The following is a 23,977-nucleotide window of genomic DNA, read 5'->3' on the forward strand; positions in this document are numbered from 1 at the left end:
ACTACCTCACTTGCTCAATCTTGATCAGTATTTGAATTGACACTTTTTAGTGTATTCTCCATTACTAAACTATTATGGCTTAGGTAAGGAGAAACCGGAGGTCCACCCTACAAGCACACTGAAATGTAATCCAATTCTAAGTCCCTATATTACAACATGGACTATTGTGACTGACCACATTTGCCTTATAGTTACCTTCTTCCGCAAGGTTATGCCCAATTTCAGTTTCCCATGTTGAAAAATAACTATAAAGCCTCCAGTTGGGACAAACATACATTACATTTAAGCATACCTTCCATTTTTTATAATGCATTATATTTTTAATTGTTTCAATCACTGTGAAATTAACAAATGTTCATGAGCACCCACTGTGGGAGCTCACAGTGTGGGAGCTCCGCCCCGGTGGAGGTCTTGGGATTTAATGATAAACCAAAGACAAACATATGCTCAATCTGGTCTCTGCCCTCATATCTAGTCTGGGAGGTAAGCATTTGTCAAATAATCGCACATATATGATTGTGTATATATGTATAAAACTAAATGCTTTGAGTTGTTTAATTTAAAAAAGATCAAAAAGAGGTTTGCTTTGAGGAATGAGATCAAGGAATAAAAACTAGTCACTTAAAAAAATTACATATATAAACATAAATTTACCACCATAATAGATACTTGTGTTAGTTCAGGTCCTCCGTGACGCACACTAAGACGGGAATAAACAGGTAAGGGATTTATTGGGGAAAATGCCTGTGAGTGAAAATTGGAGGTCAAGCACAATGGCTCACGCGTGTAATCCCAGCACTTTGGGAGACTGAGGTAGGTAGGCTGCTTGAGTCCAGGAGTTCAAGACGAGCTTGGGAAACACAGCAAAACCCCATCTCTACAAAAAAAACATTAAAAATTAGCCAACTATGGTGCCGCATGCCTGTCGTCGCAGCTACTGGGAGGCTGAAGTGGGAGAATCGCTTGAGCCAAGGAGTTCGAGGCTACAGTGAGTCATGATCACGCCACTGCACTCCAGCCTGGCCAACAGACCGAGACCCTGTCTCAAAAAATAAATAAATAAACGGAAAAAAAAAAAGAAAGAAAATGGTGGGGGGAGGCTGGAGAAGGCCAGGAAAGCCATCAGACAGGGAAGCAGCTCTGTGAAGAAGAGAGAGGAGGATGGGTGGATGGGTGGTCTTAGATTCAGTGTCATCCTAAGGAAGTTCTGGCAAAGGCACAATTCCCCATCAGAAGAGTCCCGCTTTTTCAAGGGTGGAACTGGCTTAGTTTTCCTGCTGGGCTTAGCTATAAGCTGGGAACAGCCATTGGGAAGTGTGGTCTCTGCAGACATGTGGTGATGGATTTGGAGTACAGCAGCTGGGGCCGTCCATCAGAAAGAGATCTATGAATTACATGCTCATTGCCACTGCAATGCTACAATAGAGCAAAGCACAATAATAACAAGATAAATTAGCGGGACATGATCTGGTCTAGGACAATGAAGATTGTTTCAGAAAGTAGTCTCTTGTCTTACATTCACAAGAGAAAAGTGCAATGTTCCAGGAAAAGAGTGGCAAGTGCAAAGACCCTGTGGCAGAAGGCAACGTGGGATGGTCAAGAAACTGAAAGAAGGCCAGAGCAGCCTAATGGAAAGAATACAGGAGAGAGTGGAATGGGAGGCTGAGAAGTGAGCATTGCTGGGGACCCCTACAAGGCCTTTAAGCAGAGGACATTGTTTTAAACACACATCTAAAACTCACTACTTACACGACAGACATAGGGCAGAGGGTGGAGTACTAGGTGTGTGCCTGGGTTTCCAGGTGGCTGAACTGTAGCACAACTGGTGGGACTGAAGGAGTGGAGAGGCTAAGGCCTTGATGTCACCTACTTTTGTTAGGATTAGAACAGAGGTCACAAACTGTTGGACCCCATGGCAAATTTAATTTTCTTTTTTAATTTTAATTTTTTTATTTTTTGAGACAGAGTCTCACTCTGTCATACAGGCTAGAGTGCAGTGGCACGATCTCAGCTCGCTGCAGCCTCAACCTCCCTGGCTCAAGCAATGCTCCCCCACCTCAGCCCCCTGAGTAGCTGGGACTACAAGCACACGGCACTCCACCCGGCTAATTTATTTTCTTTTCCTTTTTTGTAGAGATGGGGTCTCACCTTGTTGTTCAGGTTGATCTCGAATTCTTGGGCTCAAGCAATCCTCCCATCTTGGCCTCCCAAAGTGCTGGAATTACAGGCATAAGCCACTGCACCCAGCCCTAAAGGTAACTTAAAGATGTGTTTACTTTGACCCAGGCAGTAGTTTTAAAAAGTTTTAATTTGTTGTTCACATTTAAAAATTGGACAATTTCTACATAAAAATCTGAATTACTCGTGTCTCTTAAAAAAATAACATCTAGCAATGGTAGGCCCACATTCCTGCCTGAAAATAATTAGCTGGGAAAGAGTAGGGACTGCCCACTTTAGACATGGTATAAATAGCATGGGAGTTGATCAATAAATATTTGCTGAATGAATGAATACATGAATGAAAAGTCAGAGACCTATAGGTCATCATGGACTGTGGTAAAGGAACCTGTCTGAGCCTGAAAGAGAATGTGATCTAAGATTAAATCCAGGATGTGCTGGTAAATGTTTAACAACCAACTCTTCAGGGAGGAAAAAAAAGTCCCAATTTGTAGTGTTTGCCGATTGTTGTGATGTAAATACTCCCATCATGACCAATTTCAAGCTACCAACGTGCTGACACTGAACTTGGAGTTGGAAGGAGATGAACAGGCATAATCAGGTCTCGTGAGATGGTCCAAGCTGGCCCCAGCACACTACTGTTATATAGGAGGCTAGAATTACCATGTAACTGGAATAGCAACTCTCTGGACCATATGCCTGGAACATAGCAGGTGCCGAATAAATGTTTGTTGATCCAGGAGCTGACTGTGTTGAAGCCCACAGATGGGAAATCATTAGAGAAGGCAGGTGAGAGTAAAAAGAGGGGCAGAGAACTGGGGGTGAACCATAAGTCAGAGGAATGTTGTACATATTTTCAGATCCCTCACTGGTCAAGTGAAGGCAAAGGGTTCGAGCTCTCCAAATTTTTAGAGGGACATGATGTAACTCCATGATATAAGTCAATGATTTTCAACATTAAAAAGTGTAATTATTTTTTCGAACTAAATATTACAAATAAATTCTGAGAAAAGGAAATGTAAGTCTGTTGAGAACCCTGATCCTGTAACTAGTTTAGTCTTCCCTGAAGCCACTTGTAGTAGCCTGTTCACATGGGACTCCCCAGTGAACATTTTCTCATATCCACACTCTTGTGAAGGTCCTTCACCTTGAATCTGGACTGGGCCTATGACCTGATTCGACCCATAGAATGCACAGATGAGAACAAGCGGGTTTCTGGTGTAAGCTCAAAGAAGGCACAGTGGCTTCCAGGGCCCTGAGCTACTAGTAAGAAAGTCCAGCTACCGTGCTGGGAAGGCCATGGAGAACGGCCATGGAGAGCTCATAGAGAAAGAGAGGGACCCTGAGACTACATGGAGCAAGGGAGAGGAACACCCATCCATCCCAGTGTCCCAGCTGAGCCCCACTCCAAACCCATCTGCCAACTGAGCACATCTACAAGAGTAACCACCGACAGGCCAGCACAAGCCCAGCCGAGTCCAGTTCAAATTGCAGATTGTAAGCAAATAAAGCAGTTGATGTTTTAAGGTTTTTAGATGATCTTAGAGTTTAGATTATGTTAAATATGTGAGATCCCTAAATAGCCATAAAAAATTGATCTGTACGATGGAGAACTGCACAGCTATTAAAAGAAGAAGGCAAATCCATGTTTACCGACATGAAAAAAAATCACCAACATTTACTCTAACGTGAGAAAGCAAGATTCAGAAGAATCTGTGGGGTATAGTACGGGATTTACCATTGCATAAAAAAGGGAAGGTAAGTGTGTGTGCGTGTGTGCATGCATGCGTGTGCGTGTGTGTGTGTGTGTGACTGTAAATTTGTAAATGCATAGAAGATTTCTGGAAAGATACTTAAGACATTAGTAACAGACTGGAAGACTTGAAGAAGAGGGGAGACTGTGTATCCTTTTGTGCATATTTTCATTGTATATCCTTTTGTACATATTTTTACCTTGTTTGCAGGTGTCCCTTATTCAAATCATAGAAATAACATTTTAACAAAAAAGTGAGGCCTGCTTATATAATGTTGCACACAACTAGCTACCACACTATGGGAACACACTATTATATTAAGCTTGATGATTCGGGTTTTACCTAAATTTCACTCAGACTCGAATACAAGAATAGAGGAAAGAATTTAAAACCCATCTGGCTAATGCATACCCTTGCCAACTATTCTATTAGAAAGGAAGACGGCAGTGGGGAGGTGGTTCTTACGATAGAAAAGTTCTTGGCCTCCCTGGTGCCTGAGGTTGGGTTCTCCAAGAAGCAAATTCAGAGTGAAGGATTTTAATGAGAGTAATCTATGCGGGAAGTGGTCCCAGGAAGCACCAAAACAGAAGTGGGGAAAGGACACAGAGAAGGAAAGGAAGTCACTGAAGGGGCTGTGAGTTACCATTGTGGGCAACTGGGGTTTCGTCCCACTGGAGACCTCTGGGAGACACTGTAGGACATTTCAGAAGTGGCCCATCCAAAGTGGGAGGAATCTGGAGAATTTATCCTCTGCTCCCAGGGGCATCAATTCTCCAGCGTTTCCAGTTGCCTCTGCTTGCTGGCGGAGACACCAGAGCAAGTGCTGGTTGGGGGAAGTTGTCAGCGTGTAGAGGAAGTGAGTGCTGAGCAGATACAGGCAGGGCACCATCAGTGCATTTGCTTACCTAGACAGCAAAGCCACGGACAAAAACTCGTGTCCTTATGTGGCAGGGAGAGAGAGAGCGAACCATACAGGGAACCATACAGGGAAGTCAGGGAAGTGCATTACTTTATGACAAGTTGATTTTTTTTTTTTTTTTTTTTTTTTGAGATGGAGTTTCAGTCTTGTTGCCCAGGCTGGAGTGCAGTGGCGCTATCTCAGCTCACTGCAACATCTCCCTCCCAGGTTCAAGCGATTCTCCTGCCCTCAGTCTCTCAAATAGTTGGGATTATAGGCACCTACCACCAAGCCTGGCTAATTTTTTTATTTTTGTATTTTTGGTAGAGATGGAGTTTTTGCCATGTTGACCAGGCTGGTCTCAAACTCCTGACCTCAGGTGATCTGCCTGCCTCAGCCTCCCAAAGTACTCGGATTACAGGCATAAGCCACTGTGCCAGCCGACAAGTTGATTTTTTTAGTCTTATCAGATGTTCTCTAGGAGACCATAGGAAGCTACCTTGTCTACACATTACACCTCTGTAAAAGAGGAAGAAAGGAATTTCCCGGGGAATTCAGCTCCTCTGCACTTCTGCATTGTCCATGTGAAGGTGCTTATTGAGTATGTATCGTGGTGTCTTGTACCTCAGTGGCAACAGGAAAGTCCCGGGGCAGGAAGTGAGTGGTACATAATGCAGGAGAGGGGAGAGGAGGTGCCTGATAACCCTGAGAGTCTGGGAGCTGCTGCCCCAGTGAGCCCCTCCATCTATAACACTGGCGGAAACTGTAGTAAGCAGGCTTTGCAACAGTGAGAAGGGTGCATGCCGATGTTAGGGCCTCCCATCCAAAAGCAAGGCCAGGATGGATCCAGGGTGGTGAATAAATGAAACCTAATCCAGGACCTAACAAAGGAGACTATGTCAAGTCCAAGAGGAGCGCCCTGACAGTTTCCAGCGTCATAGAGCACATTGTACCACACTATGCTATTTCACCAAGGAGAAATTTCATAAACATTTTAAAAAGTAGATTCTCAAGACTAGACGTTATTTTAATATTGCTTATTGACAATTATAAGGTAAAGAATGTTGGCAAGCAGGTAGAAAAGAAAAGTAATTACTAGCACCCAATACTGGTTCTCCAGAAATAGATCATAGTGTACCAGCCAATTTCCATTTTTGATAAAATTACTTTGCTGACATACATTGATCTAAGCATTGCTGCTGGCCATGCCACTGATAATATTTTTCTGGACAACATGCCAAAACACAGGTGAAATATTTTTTTTGACTGTACAGCAGATTTCAATCAACTGTACTCAGCTCTCTAGAGATATGCCACAGGTGCTTGTTTTTACTCTTGTGTTGATTGTGTTCAATATTCTTTCCTCAGTGATTTGGAAGAAGATATAGCAGGCATACTCACATTTATGGAAGAAATCATTGGCATGTTTGATGGTAGAATCAGGATTCAAATTATACTGACCGGCCAGGATGTTAGGTCAACACCAACCATATGCAATTTAAGAGTAATAGAATCTGTATTTAACATTAAAAAGTCAGTTGTGTTGGTACAGGATTGGGGAGTTGCATTGACAGCAATTGAGTTGGAAAAGACCTGGGAGTTTTAATTAACTCAAAGTTCAATAGGATCCAACAACAAAACAGCTTATTTTTTAAAGCAATTTTAGGCTGCAGTAATAAAAGTCTTATTCTCAGTTGAAGGGCAGTGATGATCCTAATAGATTCTGTGAGGCTACATCTGGAGTATTGTGTACTCAGTTCTGGGTGAAAGAGTGAGCAATTACATACAGGAGGGATTTCAAATGCATGTCACACAAGGACTGGTTATCAGCATTTATCAGGGATAAATGCGAACAAAATTATAATATTTTACAGGAATAATAGTGACCTCCATCTATTTGACGAGCATTCAGGTGTAAAAGGGAGTAAACCTATTCTTTTTGCTCTATGCTTTAGTCAGCTATGGTCACATTAATACTATGTTGGCTTGTAACAACATCTATTTATCTCTTATGCATTCGCAGATAAGCTGGAGTTTGTCTGATCTAATGTAGGCTTGATTGGGCTTGGCTCCAGGTCATGACTGGGGTTCAGGTTTGCTCCATGTATTTCTTTTTCTTTGGGAATCAGTAGATGCCCATAGGAATATTTTTCTTACAGTGATAGAAGAGGCACAAGAGGGTGCACGCATTAAAAGCCTCTGCTGATATCATGTCTGCCAATATCCATTGCCCAAGTTAAGCCATCCTAAATTTAAGGGGCTTCAGCCACTATGAGGCCATGGGAAGGGAACTGCATGTGTTCCTATTACAGAGTAGTGGAATAAATAACTTAATTTATTCCACTCCAGAGTAGCAGGTCAAAACGAGGGTCAGTGGTCTGAAGCTATAGGAAGATAGATTTTGGTAATAAAAAACTGGATGCTCATTGGAACTGTCCAAGGATGGATGCAAATTACTGAAGTCTTTGTCCTAGAAGGGATTAGACAGAGTTCAATGGCTCATTTCCCAAGAGCATCCCAGATGGAATTCTGGTGTTATTTGGAAAGTTAGAGTTTGAGCCAGTCAGTATCTTTCCTACTGTAACATCCTCAAATTCCATAGTCCTGTTCTATCCCATACTCTTCCTTCTGACTCTGACATCCTGAGGCTTTTATTCTCTGTGCCATTCCTTGGGGAACCTAATTATATATGGCTTCTTTGTGTCTCTAAGAGATTCCATGAGTATTTCTTGTCTTCCTAATTGCTTTGGAAGCATTTCAATGTTGCAGGCTGAGTCTTAAATTTCTCTTGAATTGCTTATAGCCATTAGCTCGGTATCAGGCACCAAGCCTTTAGCATGGCATTAAATCATCACCCAACACCCAGTGCAGCCTCAAACCATCTTTGTAGCCTCTCTCCTACCTTTCCCATCTGATTATCCAGCCAATTTGAGATACCTGTCCTACGCGATACATAGCTCCTGCTTTTCAAGGCTTTGCTCACTTATAGACCGTTCTCCTTGTCCTCACATGTCTAGACCCCACCCATCCCACCCAGTGCAAACCAAGTGCTACCTTTTCCAAGATGTTTTCACTGATTCTCCAATCAGAAAGAAGTCTCTCTGCCTTTTCTGAATGGTCTTAACACTTCTCATGGTATTTAAGATGTTTATGGTACAGAAAAGTGATTCTCAAATCTAACTTTTAATCAGTGATGACTTGAGAATACTTAAATCGTACATGCCCAGGTCCCATCCCAAGATGGTCTCATATTGCTACTCTGGAAACAGAAACTGCAAGTAATAGCAGTGTTAGCAATAAAGCAGGAACTCACATAGCAAAGCGTATGGAAATAAGTTATTCCAGGGTTGGTATGGCAGTTTAATGATGCCACCAAGAACCTAGGCTCTTTCTTCCTGATCTGCCATTCTCAATGTATCAGCAATGTCTTTCCTCATGGTTGCAAAACAGCTGCTATGGCTCCAAGCATCACATCCTCACACCAGCATACCAGGCAGGAACAAAGCAGGCATAGGAAAAGTGTTCTTCTCCCATATCTCTCTTGCTCGAGAAAGAGAACCAGGAAGTTTCCTACAGACATTTCCTCACACCTCATTGGCTGGAACTGGGTCACATGCACATCCTTGACCTATCATTGGCAAAGGGAAATGGGTCATCAAGATTGCTTAAGGCCAAGCAGGAGCCACTGTTGGGGTTAGACTGTCCTGAGCAAAATCTAGGCTCTGAACGATAGGCAAGAAAGAAGAGGGGATGGCCACAACTTCCCTTACATGGTGAATAAGAAGAGCAGCTTACGTAAGTAGATGCCCCTATGGGACGGTAATCTTGCTGTGGGCAGAAACATGTCCATGCACACAGAAGCTTTAGGAATCTTCAGAGAGGCTCCATAGTCACTTGTGAATCACTTGAAGCCTCTCTCTCTGAGCCATTGTCTTGAATGCTGTTTTTAACTGATTACAATGCATGCAGCTCCCGTACCCCACTTATTTTGGCTCTTGAGGATGTTCATTTCCCCAGAATCTCCAAATATAAATCAGGTTTTCACAGAGCCCTCACAGGTATAGAAATCATCTAAAGATATGCTAATGATTTGGGTTTCTAGAAAAATGTATATCTATGAAGGAGGCATGGATTAAGCACAGGTAGCATGTATGATTTTTTCTTTTCCTTTCATCACCTGTAACAAGGCAGGATGGAGACTGAATGCATCAGACAAAACAGGGATCAAATACCAGTTTCAACATTTGCTGCCTGTGTGACCTTGGGCAAATTCTGTAACCTCTCTGAGCCTTGGTGCCTTGTTCTCCTCATGCATAAAATGAACCCTCCTGCAGGGATGATATCTAGACCAAGACTGATAATAACAGTAATAATGGTTACCCTGTCACGGGTGTCCATTCCATGAAAGGCCTGATTCTAGGAATTTTATACACATTATCTTTTTTCCCCCCGCAGAAACATGGTCTCATTGTGTTGCTCAGGCTTGGGTGCAGTGGGGCAATCGCAGCTCACTGCAGCCTCAAACTCCTGGGCTCAAGCCATCCTACCATCTCAGCCTCCTGCCTGAGTAGCTGGGACTACAGATTTCAAATATTTTTTTTTCCATTTTTTTGTAGAGGCTGAGGTTTTGCTATACAGCCCAGGCTGGTTCTCAAACTCCTAGCCTCAAGTGATCCTCCTGCTTTGGCCTCCCAAAATACTGGGATTACAGGCATGAGCCACTGCACCTGGCCACGTCATCTTCACAAAAAATGCAATGAGTTAGGGGCTTGTGTTGCTCCCAACGGTTAGAGTATCAAAGGGACCAACCCGAAGTCACAAAGCTAACTGGTGAGGGTTGAACCCATGTGTCTGACTCCAAAGCCAGTTCTGCAGGATATTAATTGCATATTTCTTGGTTTCTTTTTTTTTTTTCTCCAATTATTTGGTGCTATGCCAAAATCATCAGAATTGTTCCTGTAGGCACTCCTTTTCTTAATTACATATTGCATTGTTCTCTTTCTCACTTTCCTTTGTTTGATCCAAGGTAAATTTTTAGTCTTTTAAAAAATGCTCATACATTATAAATCCTTGCTAATACACAGTTCTTTCAGACTGTCCTGCCTTGCTTGGGAAAGCAGATCTGGGTCAGGGAGAAAGAAGGACTGATGAACTCAAATAGCCTTTTCACTTTTATTCTCTGTTTTCACATCAGAATGCAGTGTCACCAGTGAATCCCCTCCTCGTAATCTCTTCTTTCCTGGAGAATACCAGCCTGGTTTCACTTCCCTTTTAAACTATCCACAGATCTTTGTGCCCCAATCACTTTAGCTGTATTGCACTAGGCCTCGCCAGTGGCACAATATCCTTTTCATAATAAGGTCTCCCACATGACACAGTAGACTTTTGTACCTGGCCAGAATCACCACATTCATCGCAGATACCACGTGCTGTCTATTGGATACCCTCATTTTCTCTTTTCAGGAAGGGCTGGTGTCGGCTTTCCTCCTGCCTCTTATGAACCAGGAACCTGTATCTTGGGGCTGCTGTTTTCCAGCCTCTGCCAAGTTTCCATTTTTGTGGGACATGAGTTAACCGGCATACCCATACCCAAGACTGGGACTTAGGTTAACTGAGGGTTGGCATTCTCCCCAAAGCCTGTTTTGCATATATTTTTGAAAACCTGTTGATTTTCTGCCTACCTTCTTTCCTCCATGAGTAGACTTCAATGAACACACCACTCTCCTTCTTCGGTGATTACCTGGTCTCACCTGCTCATCATACAAGAGCCATTGTTATTGTTAGGGCTGACAGATTCTCTTTGCATGTGATTTAGTCTGCATCTGTAGTGTCCACAGAACATATTCTAGAAGTTAAAAATATATAATATAATGAAAACCCTGATGCAACTTTTGCTTGAAATATGAGTATAGCGAAGACATTTGACAGAAGAGCCTGAAAATAGGTTAATAGTAGTATAATTGCATCTAATAAGAGCTACCATTGATTAAGCCTATAATAATGCTAGTAACTCCCCTAAACATGCTCTATACATTACCTCATTCAGTCTACATAATAAGACTCAGAGGAATGTATTACCATCCCAGATTTACAGGGTAACTGTATTACCATCCCAGATTCACAGAGAAAATTAAGGCTAAGAATGTTAGGTAATTTTCCTAGTAGACTGCAACTAGTAAGTATCAGAGAAGGGATTTGAACCCAGGCCTCAGCTTGTTTCCAAGTCCACAAACTTAGCTGTTGCTACCCAGCTTCACTGATTTTCGTTCCGTGCACCGCCTCTGGGATGTTTCCGTATTTGCCTTCTGGTTAATATTTACTCCTTCCTCCCTAGCACACCACATTAAGGGTGTGGCATAGGCTTTTCACTTCCTGAATGTTTGTTACCCAGTTTCAACCAGCTTTACTCTCTTTCAGAGTGACATAAAAGTGACAGCCCTTTAAGCTCACAGAAAACCAGGAGCTGATTTCAGTACGCAATTGGCTACCATGCGCGATTTTGTCTTTCCTTTTATGTTGTTGAAAATTCCTCGATGGCAACATGGCCCACACATTATCTAACCTTCAGACAATCCCAGAGGATCTGCAGGAAACCCCCAAGCACCCCAGAGGGGTCACTGGCAACAAATGGATTAAGGAAATGGCCTGATTTATAGTATTATTGGGGGTCAGCATGGAGAATTATAGACAATTTTGTTTCTACTGTAGAATCGGCATGGTAGAGTGAATATGGGCTTTGGGAGTCAAACCCAGGCCTGTAGGATGACCTGGGAAGCAGTCTACGCAGCTTTGGCCCATTTCAGCTTGTAAGATAGAGAAAATACATCATCCTAGAACTATTGCATGGATGTACGAGATTTTGTATATAAAGTCCCCAGCAGATACCTGGCACACTGTAGGTGCGCCCAAAACCAACGCAACAGTTTTTAGAAGCTTAGCTTGACTCAGGCTGAAATTTCAAAAGATCTAGGGTTCACTCTCCACCCATTTCTAAGCCATTGAGTGAAATGAACATGTTAGTTCTGGTGTTGACTTCAATATCCTAAGTTGGGAGGTAGAACTCATCATTCCACTCCTCCTTAAGTATTTTGATAAGAATAACTGAGAAGTCCATGTAGCATTTTGAAAATATAAAATACTGTTAGATTGTTTTGTTTTATTTTCATAGTAAAGAGAAAGGAACAAGGAAGGGAGTGGAGAAAAGGAGAAAAGAATTCAGGACTGATATTTTCAAATTTCCAAAGTGAACGAGATTGGTGTTTGGTACTCTTTGATCTCTCCTTTTCTTAAAATAAAGGGAGGGGATGAGTGTGTTAGAGTCCACCCCATCTAGAATTAGAGAGAGAGGGAAAGAGGGAGGTAAAAAATCCTTCCTATTATCCCTCAAATTGTGCCACAGTGAAAACAACTCACTCTGCTTTTATATCAATGACCTTACTGCCTCAGTGTCCTCATCTGTTGAAATGTGTTTAGGAACAGCTGACTTGCACACCTGTCCAAGGTGTTAGAAAAGCCAGATAGATAAGACAATGGGAAAACTTATTTTGAAAATCAAGTAGTATTAAAATCAAGGTAGAGAGAAGGAACACCAGGCCAAGAGTAAGCAAATCTGAGTTTGAAGCTGGGCTTGGATGATCGCCGCTTTGTGACTTTGGGCAAGTCATTTCACCTCTCTGCACTGCAGGTTCCTCATCTTGCAATGTGGAAAGCAGAACCTCTCTGGGTTGGAGGATCCTGTGGGATCCCACATGACATGGCACCTTGAAATTGCACATACAGGCTGGGCGCGGTGGCTCATGCCTGTAATCCCAGCACTTTGGGAGGCCGAGGCGGGTGGATCATGAGGTCAGGAGATCGAGACCATCCTGGCTAACACAGTGAAACCCCGTCTCCACTAAAAATACAAAAAAAATTAGCCGGGCGTGTTGGCAGGCACCTGTAGTCCCAGCTACTCGGGAGGCTGAGGCAGGAGAATTGCTTGAACCTGGGAGGCGGAGGTTGCAGGGAGCCGAGTTCGCACCACTGCACTCCAGCTTGGGTGACAGAGCAAGACTCTGTCTCAAAAAAAGAAAAAAGAAATTGCACATACAGGGCACATCGTTTCTGCCATCCCCTAAGGTCAATCCTGGGTGATTGCTGGCCTTTTGTTTTGCTATGTTTTCCATCTTTCTCACAAAGTAAAAATGCAGACATGTAAATTCTCTATCTATGTGCACTTCAGGAACTTCCAAGGTCCCTTTGGGGTTATATCCTTCCTTAGCCTCTCGCAAACCTGAAAGCAAGGTGACTGTAGGACAAACTGTGTGGGCACTGGATGGGAAATGCATGCCTCTAGTAGAAGGGGAAGCCAGAACTCAGAGCCAAAGAACAGGCACCATGAGTCCAGGATGTCCAAATCTGACTGCTAAAGGAATGCCAGTGATACTGATTGTTTTCCATATAAAATCTAACATTTAAAAAATACAGGCTCAAGAAGAATGATAAACACTGCACAGGGCAAGTTTTGTTGTTTTTCTTAAAAGAGCTGAAAACCATAATCTAATGCATCTGCCCTTTGTTACAGATTGGGGCCTGGAATCTAGGGAGTAGAGAAAGGCTGCCTGGCTGGTCAGCAATCGAAACACAGAGCTGGGGCCATCTAGTTCAAATGCAGTGTTCATCATTCTTTGCTAAGCACCAGGCGACCGTGACTGTTGTGGTTAGCAAGGTCTCCTGACTTCCTAGGCAGACCTTGTTCCACCACACTGGACTTTCTTTGCTAGAAAGGACGTGGAAAAAGGAGTGACAAAAGAGGAGAAAGTGCTAGTGAAGGAAAGAGAGGAAGAGAGACGAAGGTCCCCAGTTGTTATTACCTAGGGAGTGCCCAGCAAGCCTTTCAGAGGAACACGGGTAGGTACCCCTTTCTCCTGCTTGCACCAGCCCACCACCAGCAATAACAACTGTGCACCCTCACTGTTGCCCCCATGCATGGAGCAGAGATACAGCAGAGATAGGGAGAAAAGAGTTTTCAAAGGTGAGTTGAAATAGTGACTTCTTTAAGTGTGGCAGGTTTGGCTGTATTCCGGTATCCTTGCCACTGCACCAGGTGAAGGGGAAGCAGACTGTAAAATACTTTGAATATTATCAAAGGTTATTTGGGGAAAAAAAAAAATAAAAAACAGCAACCACCTCACCTGATTGTGCCAGGTTTGTGATAGGAATCTAGGGGAGAGGTGTCCCCAATGACCTCCATTTCTTGAATGACCCTTGGCCCACCTGCTACCTCTGAGATGAGTCAGGGGACACAACTTTCTTGCTTTCCGTCATCACTTGCCTGCTACTGCTGCAGCAGCTCAAGTGGAAAATGTCACATCTTGAAGTCATGGCTTTGGTGTCTGGTGGGTAGAGTTTCGACAGAGCCACTCGTGAGCTGTGTGGTTTAATCTTTCTAAACCTCACTGTCTTTAGCTCTAAAATGGGGGTAGCAGCCTCAATGAGCAAACTAAAACAAAATAACAAATGTAAAGCACTTATCCCAAGACAAGGCACATGAGAAGTATTCAACAAAGGACAGCTCTAGTTATGGTGATGATGGTCTCTAAAGCTTCCAGACTCAGATTCCTAACCAGACAGCCATGAGAGATGGTCCCCACAGTGGCAAAAGGGTAGGCTCCAGGCTGCCTGAGTTTAAATATCCTGACTCTACCACTTCAGCAAGTTACTTAACTCTGTGCTTCTTGCCTCATCTGTAAGATGGAGATACCCCATTGGGCTGTTGTGAAGATTGGCAGGGATCTTATAATGTGCTCAGCACAATGCTTGGATGCTGCTTGGATGATGTTATTATCCAGGTGGGCACTGTGGAACACAGACTGATACTCAAGCTCAGCACTTGCCTTCATGGAGCTGACAGTCTAGATAGACTAGGTGCACATGAGATTTTTCTCAGTGAAGTTGTAATCAGTGCTGCCCGTGCCACCCGTCTGGTCTCAGCATTGCTGCTCATTTGCACTGTCGTGACTCATCTTTCTGCTGCTGACCTTAAGAAACCTTGCCATAAGGTCTGCTTCGGGGAAACTAAATTATGACAGATACAAACTGAAGTGCCAAGATGAATGTTTCAAAGTGCTATGATGTCCAGATAGGTGGCAAGTGCCAGGAATTTGTGTTTGAGACCACTGGGAGAGAGGTCCTTTTCCCTGGCTCCCTGCAGTGGAAAACTGCTGTATGTCTGATACCTGTGCTCCATGAATTTACCCTCAAGTTCTTATTTGGGAACAGGCTTGCTTAGCAATGTCCCTGGGGGCAGGGAGCCATGGGTGGGCTGATGCAAGAGGCTGTAGTTGTGTCTCTAGGCTGTGACAGCATCCCAGCTGTGGGCTTCTCAATTTAAACGCAACATCTGTGCACAAGAGGAGGCACCCTCCATCCAGGCAAGTTGAAGTTTTCTTTCTTGTAACTTTAACAGAGGTTAAAATGTAAACACAAAACAAAGCAAAACCCAACTTAACTCTCTGGATCCTGTTTCTGTTAAAAACAGTTTTTTAAAATAATAATAATTAGAACAGTAGACCCAACTGAGAGAAGTCTGTCTCAAAACAACGGGAGAGACTAAAACACACTCTCCCCCAAACAGATAAGGAAATAGTGAGCTAAAAAGTAAAACTTAAGAGTGCTACTTCTCAACTCAGTAATTAATGTATGAATAAGTTCTAGCCCAATTTCCTATGAAAAATAACAACACAGAAAGAGAAAAGAAAAGCCACTCAGATGCAGCAATGACATCCAAGTGTTCACTGGAGAAATTTAATATGTATCAGAGAAAAATCTGCCTTCTCCAAAATGTTGCCCCCTCCAAAAAAACATTCTTCTTGTTGTAGCATTTTTCCTCCACACTGACAGATAGTTTGAAAATAAAGCAGCAGACTAGAGTAGAGTGTGGGTGCCCACGCCTTAGAACAAAGAGATTAAAGAATAGGCTTTTCTTCAAATAAATTCGACTTTTTTTGCAACAAATTCAGGGTCTGGACAGTTTAATGAAGAACAAAGAACGCTCAGACCCCTCTCTTTCAGCTTTTCCAAACAAACACAGTCATTTCCAACCATTCACAGGTGTTTTTCTTCCCAAAACAAACACAGAAACAAATATTTACAGAGTTATGAAAATTCAATAGAAGTCACGGGAGCACAAATTTCCTCACCTGCGTCCAAGATCTCTGGCCTGGGATTATCAAACAGAATGTCACACCTACTTTCCATTACGGGACAGGAAACCTTTGGGCCAAAGAGAATCAGTCCGCAGAATGTATTCATAAGGATAAAGGCCTCATCTTTTCAAGAAAGTGTTTGCGGCTCCAAGGAAGAATGGACTTTGGACAAAGGAAACACCAGTGACTTTTTCCTCATCTGCCCAAATGGGCAGCAATGCCCTTGAAGAGCTCATGACTGCCTTGTGAATTAATTCCCTTTGTTGACCAACAATACAAAGTGTGGTGCTGACTACCACACTGACCACCAGGAATAATTTCTCACTTAGGTGTTTGCAGGAAAGGCTCTTGTTTGCTTTTCTCAGATGTCCCGGATGTGAACAGGCCTCAAAATTAGGAAATGCAGCTGGGAATGGTTGCTAACAACAATGCTTATTTCATCTTTTTTCTTTCTTCAATACACTAGAGAAACAGGCAAGAAAAGAAAATAATGCAGTTATGGAAGGAAGGAGGAAAGACAGAGGGAAGGGAGCAGGGCAGAAGGGAAGGGGAAAAAAGATGGGAGAGAAAGGAAGAAAGGGAGGGCAGAATGGGGACAAAAGATAGCAGGGAGGGAGTGAGGGAGGAAGGAGCAGAAAAGAGAGGAAAGAAGAAAGGAAGGAGGGAGAGAGGCAGAGAGAGAGAGAGAGAGATAAAAAGAAGGAATGAGAGAGAAACCTGCTGTTGTCAGACCCTGACTGGTTTACACTGAGGAACCAGATAGCCTCTCAGTGAAAAGCTGAGATTAAGCTCACAACATAATTTCCATTATGTTAATGTTGCTTTAAAATATATTGCACAGAGTGCTGCAACAATCAAATTATCAATTATAATGTCTACTCAGAGTAGAAAAGTGTTGCAAACAGAGGGCTGATTACTGCTTCAGTACATCCAATCTGCATACTCATTGTTCAGTACAGGGAAAACAAATTATCTTGTGTTGGCCCCAGTTCAAATTTAATTAAATGAGTGCAAAGCAATTATAATAAAGTACAATAGTGTAGTAATGAAAGGAAAATAACTCATTAACCTATTAATCTTTATTTATGTTCCTCTCAAATAACTATGTAATTTCTTTATCACTGCATCCCATAAGAAAAAGTAGGGTCTCACTGCTCATGGCCTGGTTTAACAGGTTCTATTTGGTTAAGATGCCTTTGTGGCCACCATTTATACTCACTTTGCTTAGCTTTGGGGCCACACACCCCCTCAGCTCTCTGTCATGCTCCCTGCCCACACGTACGCGTACCTGGTCTAGATTTAGCGCTCCTCTCCCACATTTCCCTGACACTTGTCAGTTACACAAGGTCAATCTCCCTGGAAGTGAGAAGTGCTTACCACAGCATATGGGAAAGAGGCATCCTCCAGCATCTGGTATGTAAGGCAATGCAAAAAAGGGGGAGAGGACAGAATCACTTTTGGTTTAGAGAGAGCCCATTGCTTTACAGCTGAAAAGATTCCACTAAAAGCTAACACTCCACTATGCTTTCCAGTTAATAAAGTTTTTTACATGTATGATTTCATTGAAGCCTCCTGATAACACTGTGAGGGTGCCTGATGTACAGATGAGGAAACAGATTGATGGAGTAGAAAAGTATGTTGTCCAAGCCTTGCCACTCATGAGAAGCAGATCCAGGATTCTAATTTAGGTCTACAACACCTAAATCTTCATTTCATTCCCCTAGAACCTTGCTATTCAAAGTATGGTCCAGGGACCAGGAGCATTGGCCCCACCTGGAAGCTCATTGGAATCTGGGCCTCACCTTAGATCTGCAGAATAAGACTCCACATTTTACAATATCCTCTAGTGAGTCTTACACACTGAAGTTTAAGAGGCACTGGAACTATTGGATAGTACACCGCCTTTTACTGAGAGAAGGGTGACTTAGGCAAATCTCCCAGCAACTACTTGGTTAAGCATTTCCTTGCAATTTGCAACACCTTGAGATGACCTTGAGATTATCTTGGGTGATCAAGGTTGATTCTGGCTTCCATTTTCATGTTATCTGAAGACAGGGCTGGAAGTAGTGGATGTAGTAAAAGCAGAAAAGATTTCTCTTTCCAGATCCACAGCAGACCCGTAAATCTTCCCCTTTTTCTTCCAAAGAGAATTTGTAAAATAGAGAGAAAGGAGAGGGGAGAAACGGATGAATTAAGGAAGGAAACAGACACTTGTTAAGTTTCTACCCTGTTCTTGGAGGTTTTCCATATATTCCTTCATTTAATCTTTACAACAAGCACCTTTTTAAGATAAGGTAACTGACGACAGGTTTAAGTGATATGCCCAAAGTCACCCACACTGCTGGGTAACAGAAATGGTATTTGGCTTGGATTCAAAGTTTACACTTTCACTGTACTCTATTTTCTCTTAAAAAAAAAAAAAGGAAAAAGGGAAGGAAATCAAGATGAGATAAAAGGGTGGTGTGGTAGTCATTAGTGCTGTTCACCAAGTATCTCCAGTTTTTAGTCTCTGAGGTATGTGAAGGATTATACTTCCTGCCCTGCTTAGAAGTAGGTGGGAGCCATGTAAATAGCTTTGGCCAATGAATTGCCTGCAGAAGTTTCATGTTTCATTTTCAGATCAAATATTTAATTGCTTGTGGACACCTTACAGAGCTGTCTCTCTTTCCTCTGCCATGAAAATTGCCAATATTCAAGATGGTGGTTGCATCATAAACCTGTGTTCCATAGTGAGTGAATATGCTCACCAAAGACCCCCACCAACCTATGACAGACACATAATGAGAGTGATAAAAGCTTTGTGTTATTTTGAGCCCCTGAATTATGATGGTTGCTTGCTACTGTAGCATAACTGAGCCCATCCCGACTCTTCCAGATGCTAGGAAGTGGTAGGAAGGGAAACAGTTAACATTTCTACACTGCATCTTTTTCACTTGAGACTCACAGCATTCCTATGAGAAAGGTAAGGAATGGCTATTATTTATTATGTATTTATAAATTACTATTTACAGATAATTTAATACTGACAAAGCAGTTTAAGTGTCCTGCGCAAGATCACAAAGTTTGTAAGTGGAAGGGCTAGGTGTGGAGCACAGGGCTTGTAATGACTGATCTTTCTTCAATGCAGAACTCTTCCTCCAAAAGAGGACTGGAGCGCCATTACCTGCCCTTGGGTATACTCAGATTGGAATATCTAGCTCTGTACTCACACTCCTCTTCCCCCACCACTCAGGAAGAATCCAAGTTATTGGGTAAAAATCAGGCCAAGGAAAAACAAGTACATGCAGTTGCCAGCAGATGACGACATTGGGTCTTTGCTGGGGGCAGAAACCACCAGAGAAAGTTCACAATGATAACCCTCAATGACGTCAACTGTAAGGAACTCCACTGTCCATTTTGAGGTGTTTTTTTTTTTTTTTTTTGGAGAAAGGGTCTTGCTGCATTGCCCAGGCTGGAGTGCATGGCACAATCACTGCTCACTGCAGCCTCAGCCTCCTGGGTTCAAGTGATCCTCCTACCTCAGCCTCCCAAGTAGCTAGAACCACAGGTGCATGTTACTCCACCCAGCAAATTTAATTTTTTTTTTTTTTCCAGAAACAGGGTCTCCCTATGTTGCCCAATCTGGTCTCTAACTCCTGGGATCAAGCAATCTTCCCACGTTGGTCTGTCAAAGTGCTGGTATTACAGGTGTGAGCCACACGCCTGGCCTGAGTTCATCTTTCATGTGATTGTTTTTGCAAGATAGAAAGGCAAAAGTCAGTAGTTGCAGGATTGACCTTATAGTATGATCTTAAAAACATTGTCTCCTAGTTTGCATATGGAAGAATCTCAACTAAATAACCTCCTTTTAACCAGTTCGCTAAACAAACCAAAGTTCTCCCTTTTTCCTATAAAACACACTTCTAATGCAGGTTGAAGGCTCATGGCAAGTAGGCTACTGTCCAGCATGTCCAGGGTCCTGCTCTCCCATCATTGAGTGCTATGTTTACTAAGAGTCTATTAGGTTCATTCCCAGGCCTGTTTATTCTCATTGTATTTCTTATTGTCATTATGCACATTAATGCAATGTGAGTCAGAAAAAAAACAGATATTTCTGTGAAGACTGGATAGAATGCTTTGGGAAGATTTGATAAAAGCAAGTTATTAAAAAGAGTGTTGGCAGATCTGTAACAAAAAAATTGAGAAAAGTTATGATCTATATGGAACCTGCCCTCAGAATGCTCTTTTAGTTTCCCAAGGCTTCACATTCTGTGTTAAAGAAACAAATTGAAATTCATGGACAATGCATTGTGAGTGTGATTTATATAAGAAAGGCCATCTAGAAGTCTTAGCAATGGAATGTAATCATGTTTTTTAAAAGCCTAAGTCATATATCAAATGATTGTCAAAACGATACCCCAAAACAATGTATAGGTTTTGTGTTAAAATAAAATGAAATATTTAAAGTATGGATCATTTTTAATCATTTCTGAATTCAAACCCTACCTATTTGTCCCAATTACTTCTGATAGAAGGACTTCCACATAATTACTTTTCCTGTTTGCCATTTTCCCATTTCCCCTTCCACAGACATACTGTGCTACCTTTAGGTTCGAGGTATATATCTTTCACATATCTTTCACATATCTTTCTTTATCCAATTAGCTCATTCAACAATATTTATTTTTTAAATTTTTTTAAAGAGATGGAATCTCCCTATGTTACCCAGAGTGGTCTCAAACTCCTGGGCTCAAGCAATCCTCCCACCTCAGCCTCCCAAAGTGCTGGGTTACAGGCATGAGCCACCACATCTGGCCCTCAACAAATATTTCCTGAACAATTACTATGTGCCAAGCACTGGTTTGGGTGCTGGGCATAGACCAATGAACTGTAGAGCCAACAGTAGAGAAAACAGACTTTAAATAATCAGAGAATCATCATTTAATAATAACTGTGATGTGCATTATGGAGAAATTCAGAGTTCACTCTGTTTTTATGTAACTCAGACTTGGGATGGATTTCCTACTTCTGAATGGTAAAGTAAGTGTCTGAATAAATGAGCCACCAGCCTTCTTCCTTGTATTCTATTTTTAATGCAGTTTCTTTGGGCCAAATGATCACGGTCATCCTTACCAGCTCCAGGCTGTGATTCTATAGTGGCTGGCGTGCCTTGGAGCTTAGAGCAGGTTATTTTAGTTCGCTCCATGGATACTCTCTCCACCCTTCTCCACTTTATGATGGTTAATATTGAGTGCCAATTTGATTGGATTGAAGGATGCAAATTATTGTTCCTGGGTGTGTCTGTGAGGGTGTTGCCAAGGGAGATTAACATTTGAGTCAGTGGACTGGGGAAGGCAGACCCACCCTCATTCTGGGTGGGCAAATTTAATCAGCTGCCAGCGTGACCACAATAAAAGCAGGCAAAGAACATGAAAAGACTAGACTCGTTTAGTCTTCTGGCCCACATCTTTCTCCCGTTCTGGATGCTTCCTGCCTGCCCTCGAACATCAGGCTCCAAGTTCTTCAGTTCTGGCTTCCTTGATCCTCAGCTTGAAGACGGCCTATTGCGGGACCTCATCCTGTGACCGTGAGTCAATACTCGTTAATAAACTCCCTTTTATATATACATCTATCCTATTAGTTCCATCCCTCTAGAGAACCCTACTATAACCCTATTCTGTTCCCCAAGAGGTGGACCTTTATGGACCCAATCAACTGCCTCCCTCACCCTGTGCCTCCAGGAGGCTTGGAAAGCAGGACATGATGAAGGCTGTGGGTTTTGTTCTCCATATATCTATCTGCAGAGTTGTCAAGTGTTGGCAGCATCTCTCTTGGCAAAGCCACCGCCCTTGTCAAGCAGCATTCTCTTTATAGCTACTCTCTAGGTCAGGGATTGTCAAACAAGGCCCGGACTATGGGGTGGCAAGCAAAGTGCCTAGGAAGCCAAGGTTACCCTCAGAGTTGTGCAAGTGCAGGGCCCGAGAGTTCATCCTTTCTTAAATTTTGCACCCTGGACACCTCACTTGCCTTACCCTTGTCCTGGCCTTGATGCAAACTTCCTTTGTAAAGGCCTAGAGAATAAATATTTTAGGCTTTGTAGGCCAAACAGTTTCTGATGCAAGTATTCAATTCTGCTTTTGAAATATGTGGGCAGTCATAGACAATATGTAAACAAATGGGCACAGCTGTGTTTCAATAAAACTTTATTTTCAGAAACAGGTACTGGGCCAGATTTGACCCATGGGCCCTAGTTTGCCAACGCCTGCTCTAAGTGAGACAGTTCCCCACGGTTGCTTAGTCTGGGACAGCACAGTCCCTTGTGGTTTCCTTTAATCCTGCTCACATCTTTGCAAAAAGCCCCTTTACTAAGCTCCCCTCAAATTATCCAAATTGAGTGTGCCATCTGTTTCTTGCTAGGACCCTAATTGATGCACTTGGCTTTGCATTTCTCCAACACAGGCTTTAATTGCAGAGTACCAACAACAAAAAAACAACAACAAAAATGGAGACTACAACCAATTACTCTGTATCGGGGAAGGGGTGGTGTTTACATGTATTCATCCATTCCCAAATATGATAGAATATTTCACAAAGTTGCAATACACTCTTAAAGTTGATGGCAGCTGAAATAAATAAGCCTTTTTTTCCTGGGTCCTGCAGTCTCAACCCTGCTGCCCTACTTGTCCTCTTCTAATGGAATGGAGGTCTATTCTAATTAAACAAGAAAATACATCTTTTCACAAGGGGAGAACGGAGGACATTGTACTCTGTACCTCAAAGAAAGCATGCTTTAATAAGAATCCTTTTATAATCCCTGCTTTTATTTGTGGCTTCCCAAAGCTTTTGCTGTAATAAAAGGATTGTAAAGTTGACAAATATAAGCAGGGACAAAGAAGTTTGGGGAGATAATGCTCTGGTGAATGGGCTAGTATTTGAAAGTGTATTGATCCCTCAACACATAGAAGATGATCACGAAGAGCCAACGCTGCCATCAATCAGGGTGATATTTCTATTACAAAGTAAAAGCCCTTCCAGGCAGGGCTATCCATTTCTTATATCATGTAAGAATTATGCTTTATGCTGAGAAAGATAATTCAGGCCAAAATGCAGGGCTTGGTATCTGAAGATCTGGATTCAAATCAGGCTTCATAGAACTTCAAACCTACTGCTTTATCACATGGAAGCAGCAAATAGAGCTGTAACAAATGCAGTGTGTTCTGTTGTGGGGTTGCAGACGTCCTCTGTCATTCCACCATTATGACTATCGCAAGTAGCATCCATTACCCCTTCTGGCAAAGCCACCCATTTGCACCTGAGGTTCCTTCACTCTCACACTTAAAGCCTCACACTCTCCACTTCTGGTGGAGCTCCATCTCTGGGGCAAGGGTGGAACATGTGACCAAGCCTAGACCAATTAATATACTGTATCCCTAGGGCAGAGAGATCTGTTTAATTATAGGCAAATGATCCAGTTAGAGTCAATGAGACTTTCTAGGAAAGTGATTGTATGGACTGTCCTTTCTCACTAGGCTTGAATGTGAGGGCTGGAACTGCTGCAACCATTGCGGATATATGAGGAGCCTGAGGCTGAAGTCAGTAGAGTAGAAGGATGACATTGTTCAAGCCCCACAGAGAACCATGCCTAAAGCTGGCATTGGTTGGGAAAAAAATATAGACAAGTTTTCACACTTTCCGTTATCCAAACCCTTTGTAATGTGACTTTGCAGATTCTCCCATTGAGAACATTAAGAGATGGAAACTACTTCCTACTCCTTGAGTATGGGCTGGTCTTGTAACTTGCTTTGACCAATGCATTCCAGTGGAAGTGATGGTGTGCACTTTTGATGTCAGAAGCCTGCACCATGTAGAAAAACCTAGGCAAGCCTGCTGGAGGATGAGAGACAATGTGGATGAGAGCCAAGGCATCCCAGCCAATAGCCAGAAGCAGTGTTGCCTAGCTGACCCACAGCTAACTGCAGATC

General features: G+C 42.6%; 1 protein-coding gene across 3 annotated transcripts in view; it reads right to left on the bottom strand.

The window, feature by feature from the left end:
• LOC114674469 (uncharacterized) overlaps positions 1 to 23,977 on the bottom strand; it is a 68,137-nt gene that overhangs the window by 16,696 nt on the left and 27,464 nt on the right. The window contains exon 3 of one of the 3 annotated variants that reach the window (XM_077986034.1): positions 196 to 254. The exons of 1 other annotated variant lie outside the window; for it this stretch is intronic. In XM_077986034.1, coding sequence (XP_077842160.1) covers positions 196 to 254 — 59 coding nt within the window. Of the gene's footprint in view, positions 1 to 195; positions 255 to 20,909; positions 21,575 to 23,977 lie in introns of those variants that run through there. One more of the 3 variants, XR_013411736.1, reaches the window with a different exon arrangement.

Source organism: Macaca mulatta, chromosome 20 (assembly GCF_049350105.2).
Source record: "Macaca mulatta isolate MMU2019108-1 chromosome 20, T2T-MMU8v2.0, whole genome shotgun sequence".
Classification (NCBI taxonomy): domain Eukaryota; kingdom Metazoa; phylum Chordata; class Mammalia; order Primates; family Cercopithecidae; genus Macaca; species Macaca mulatta.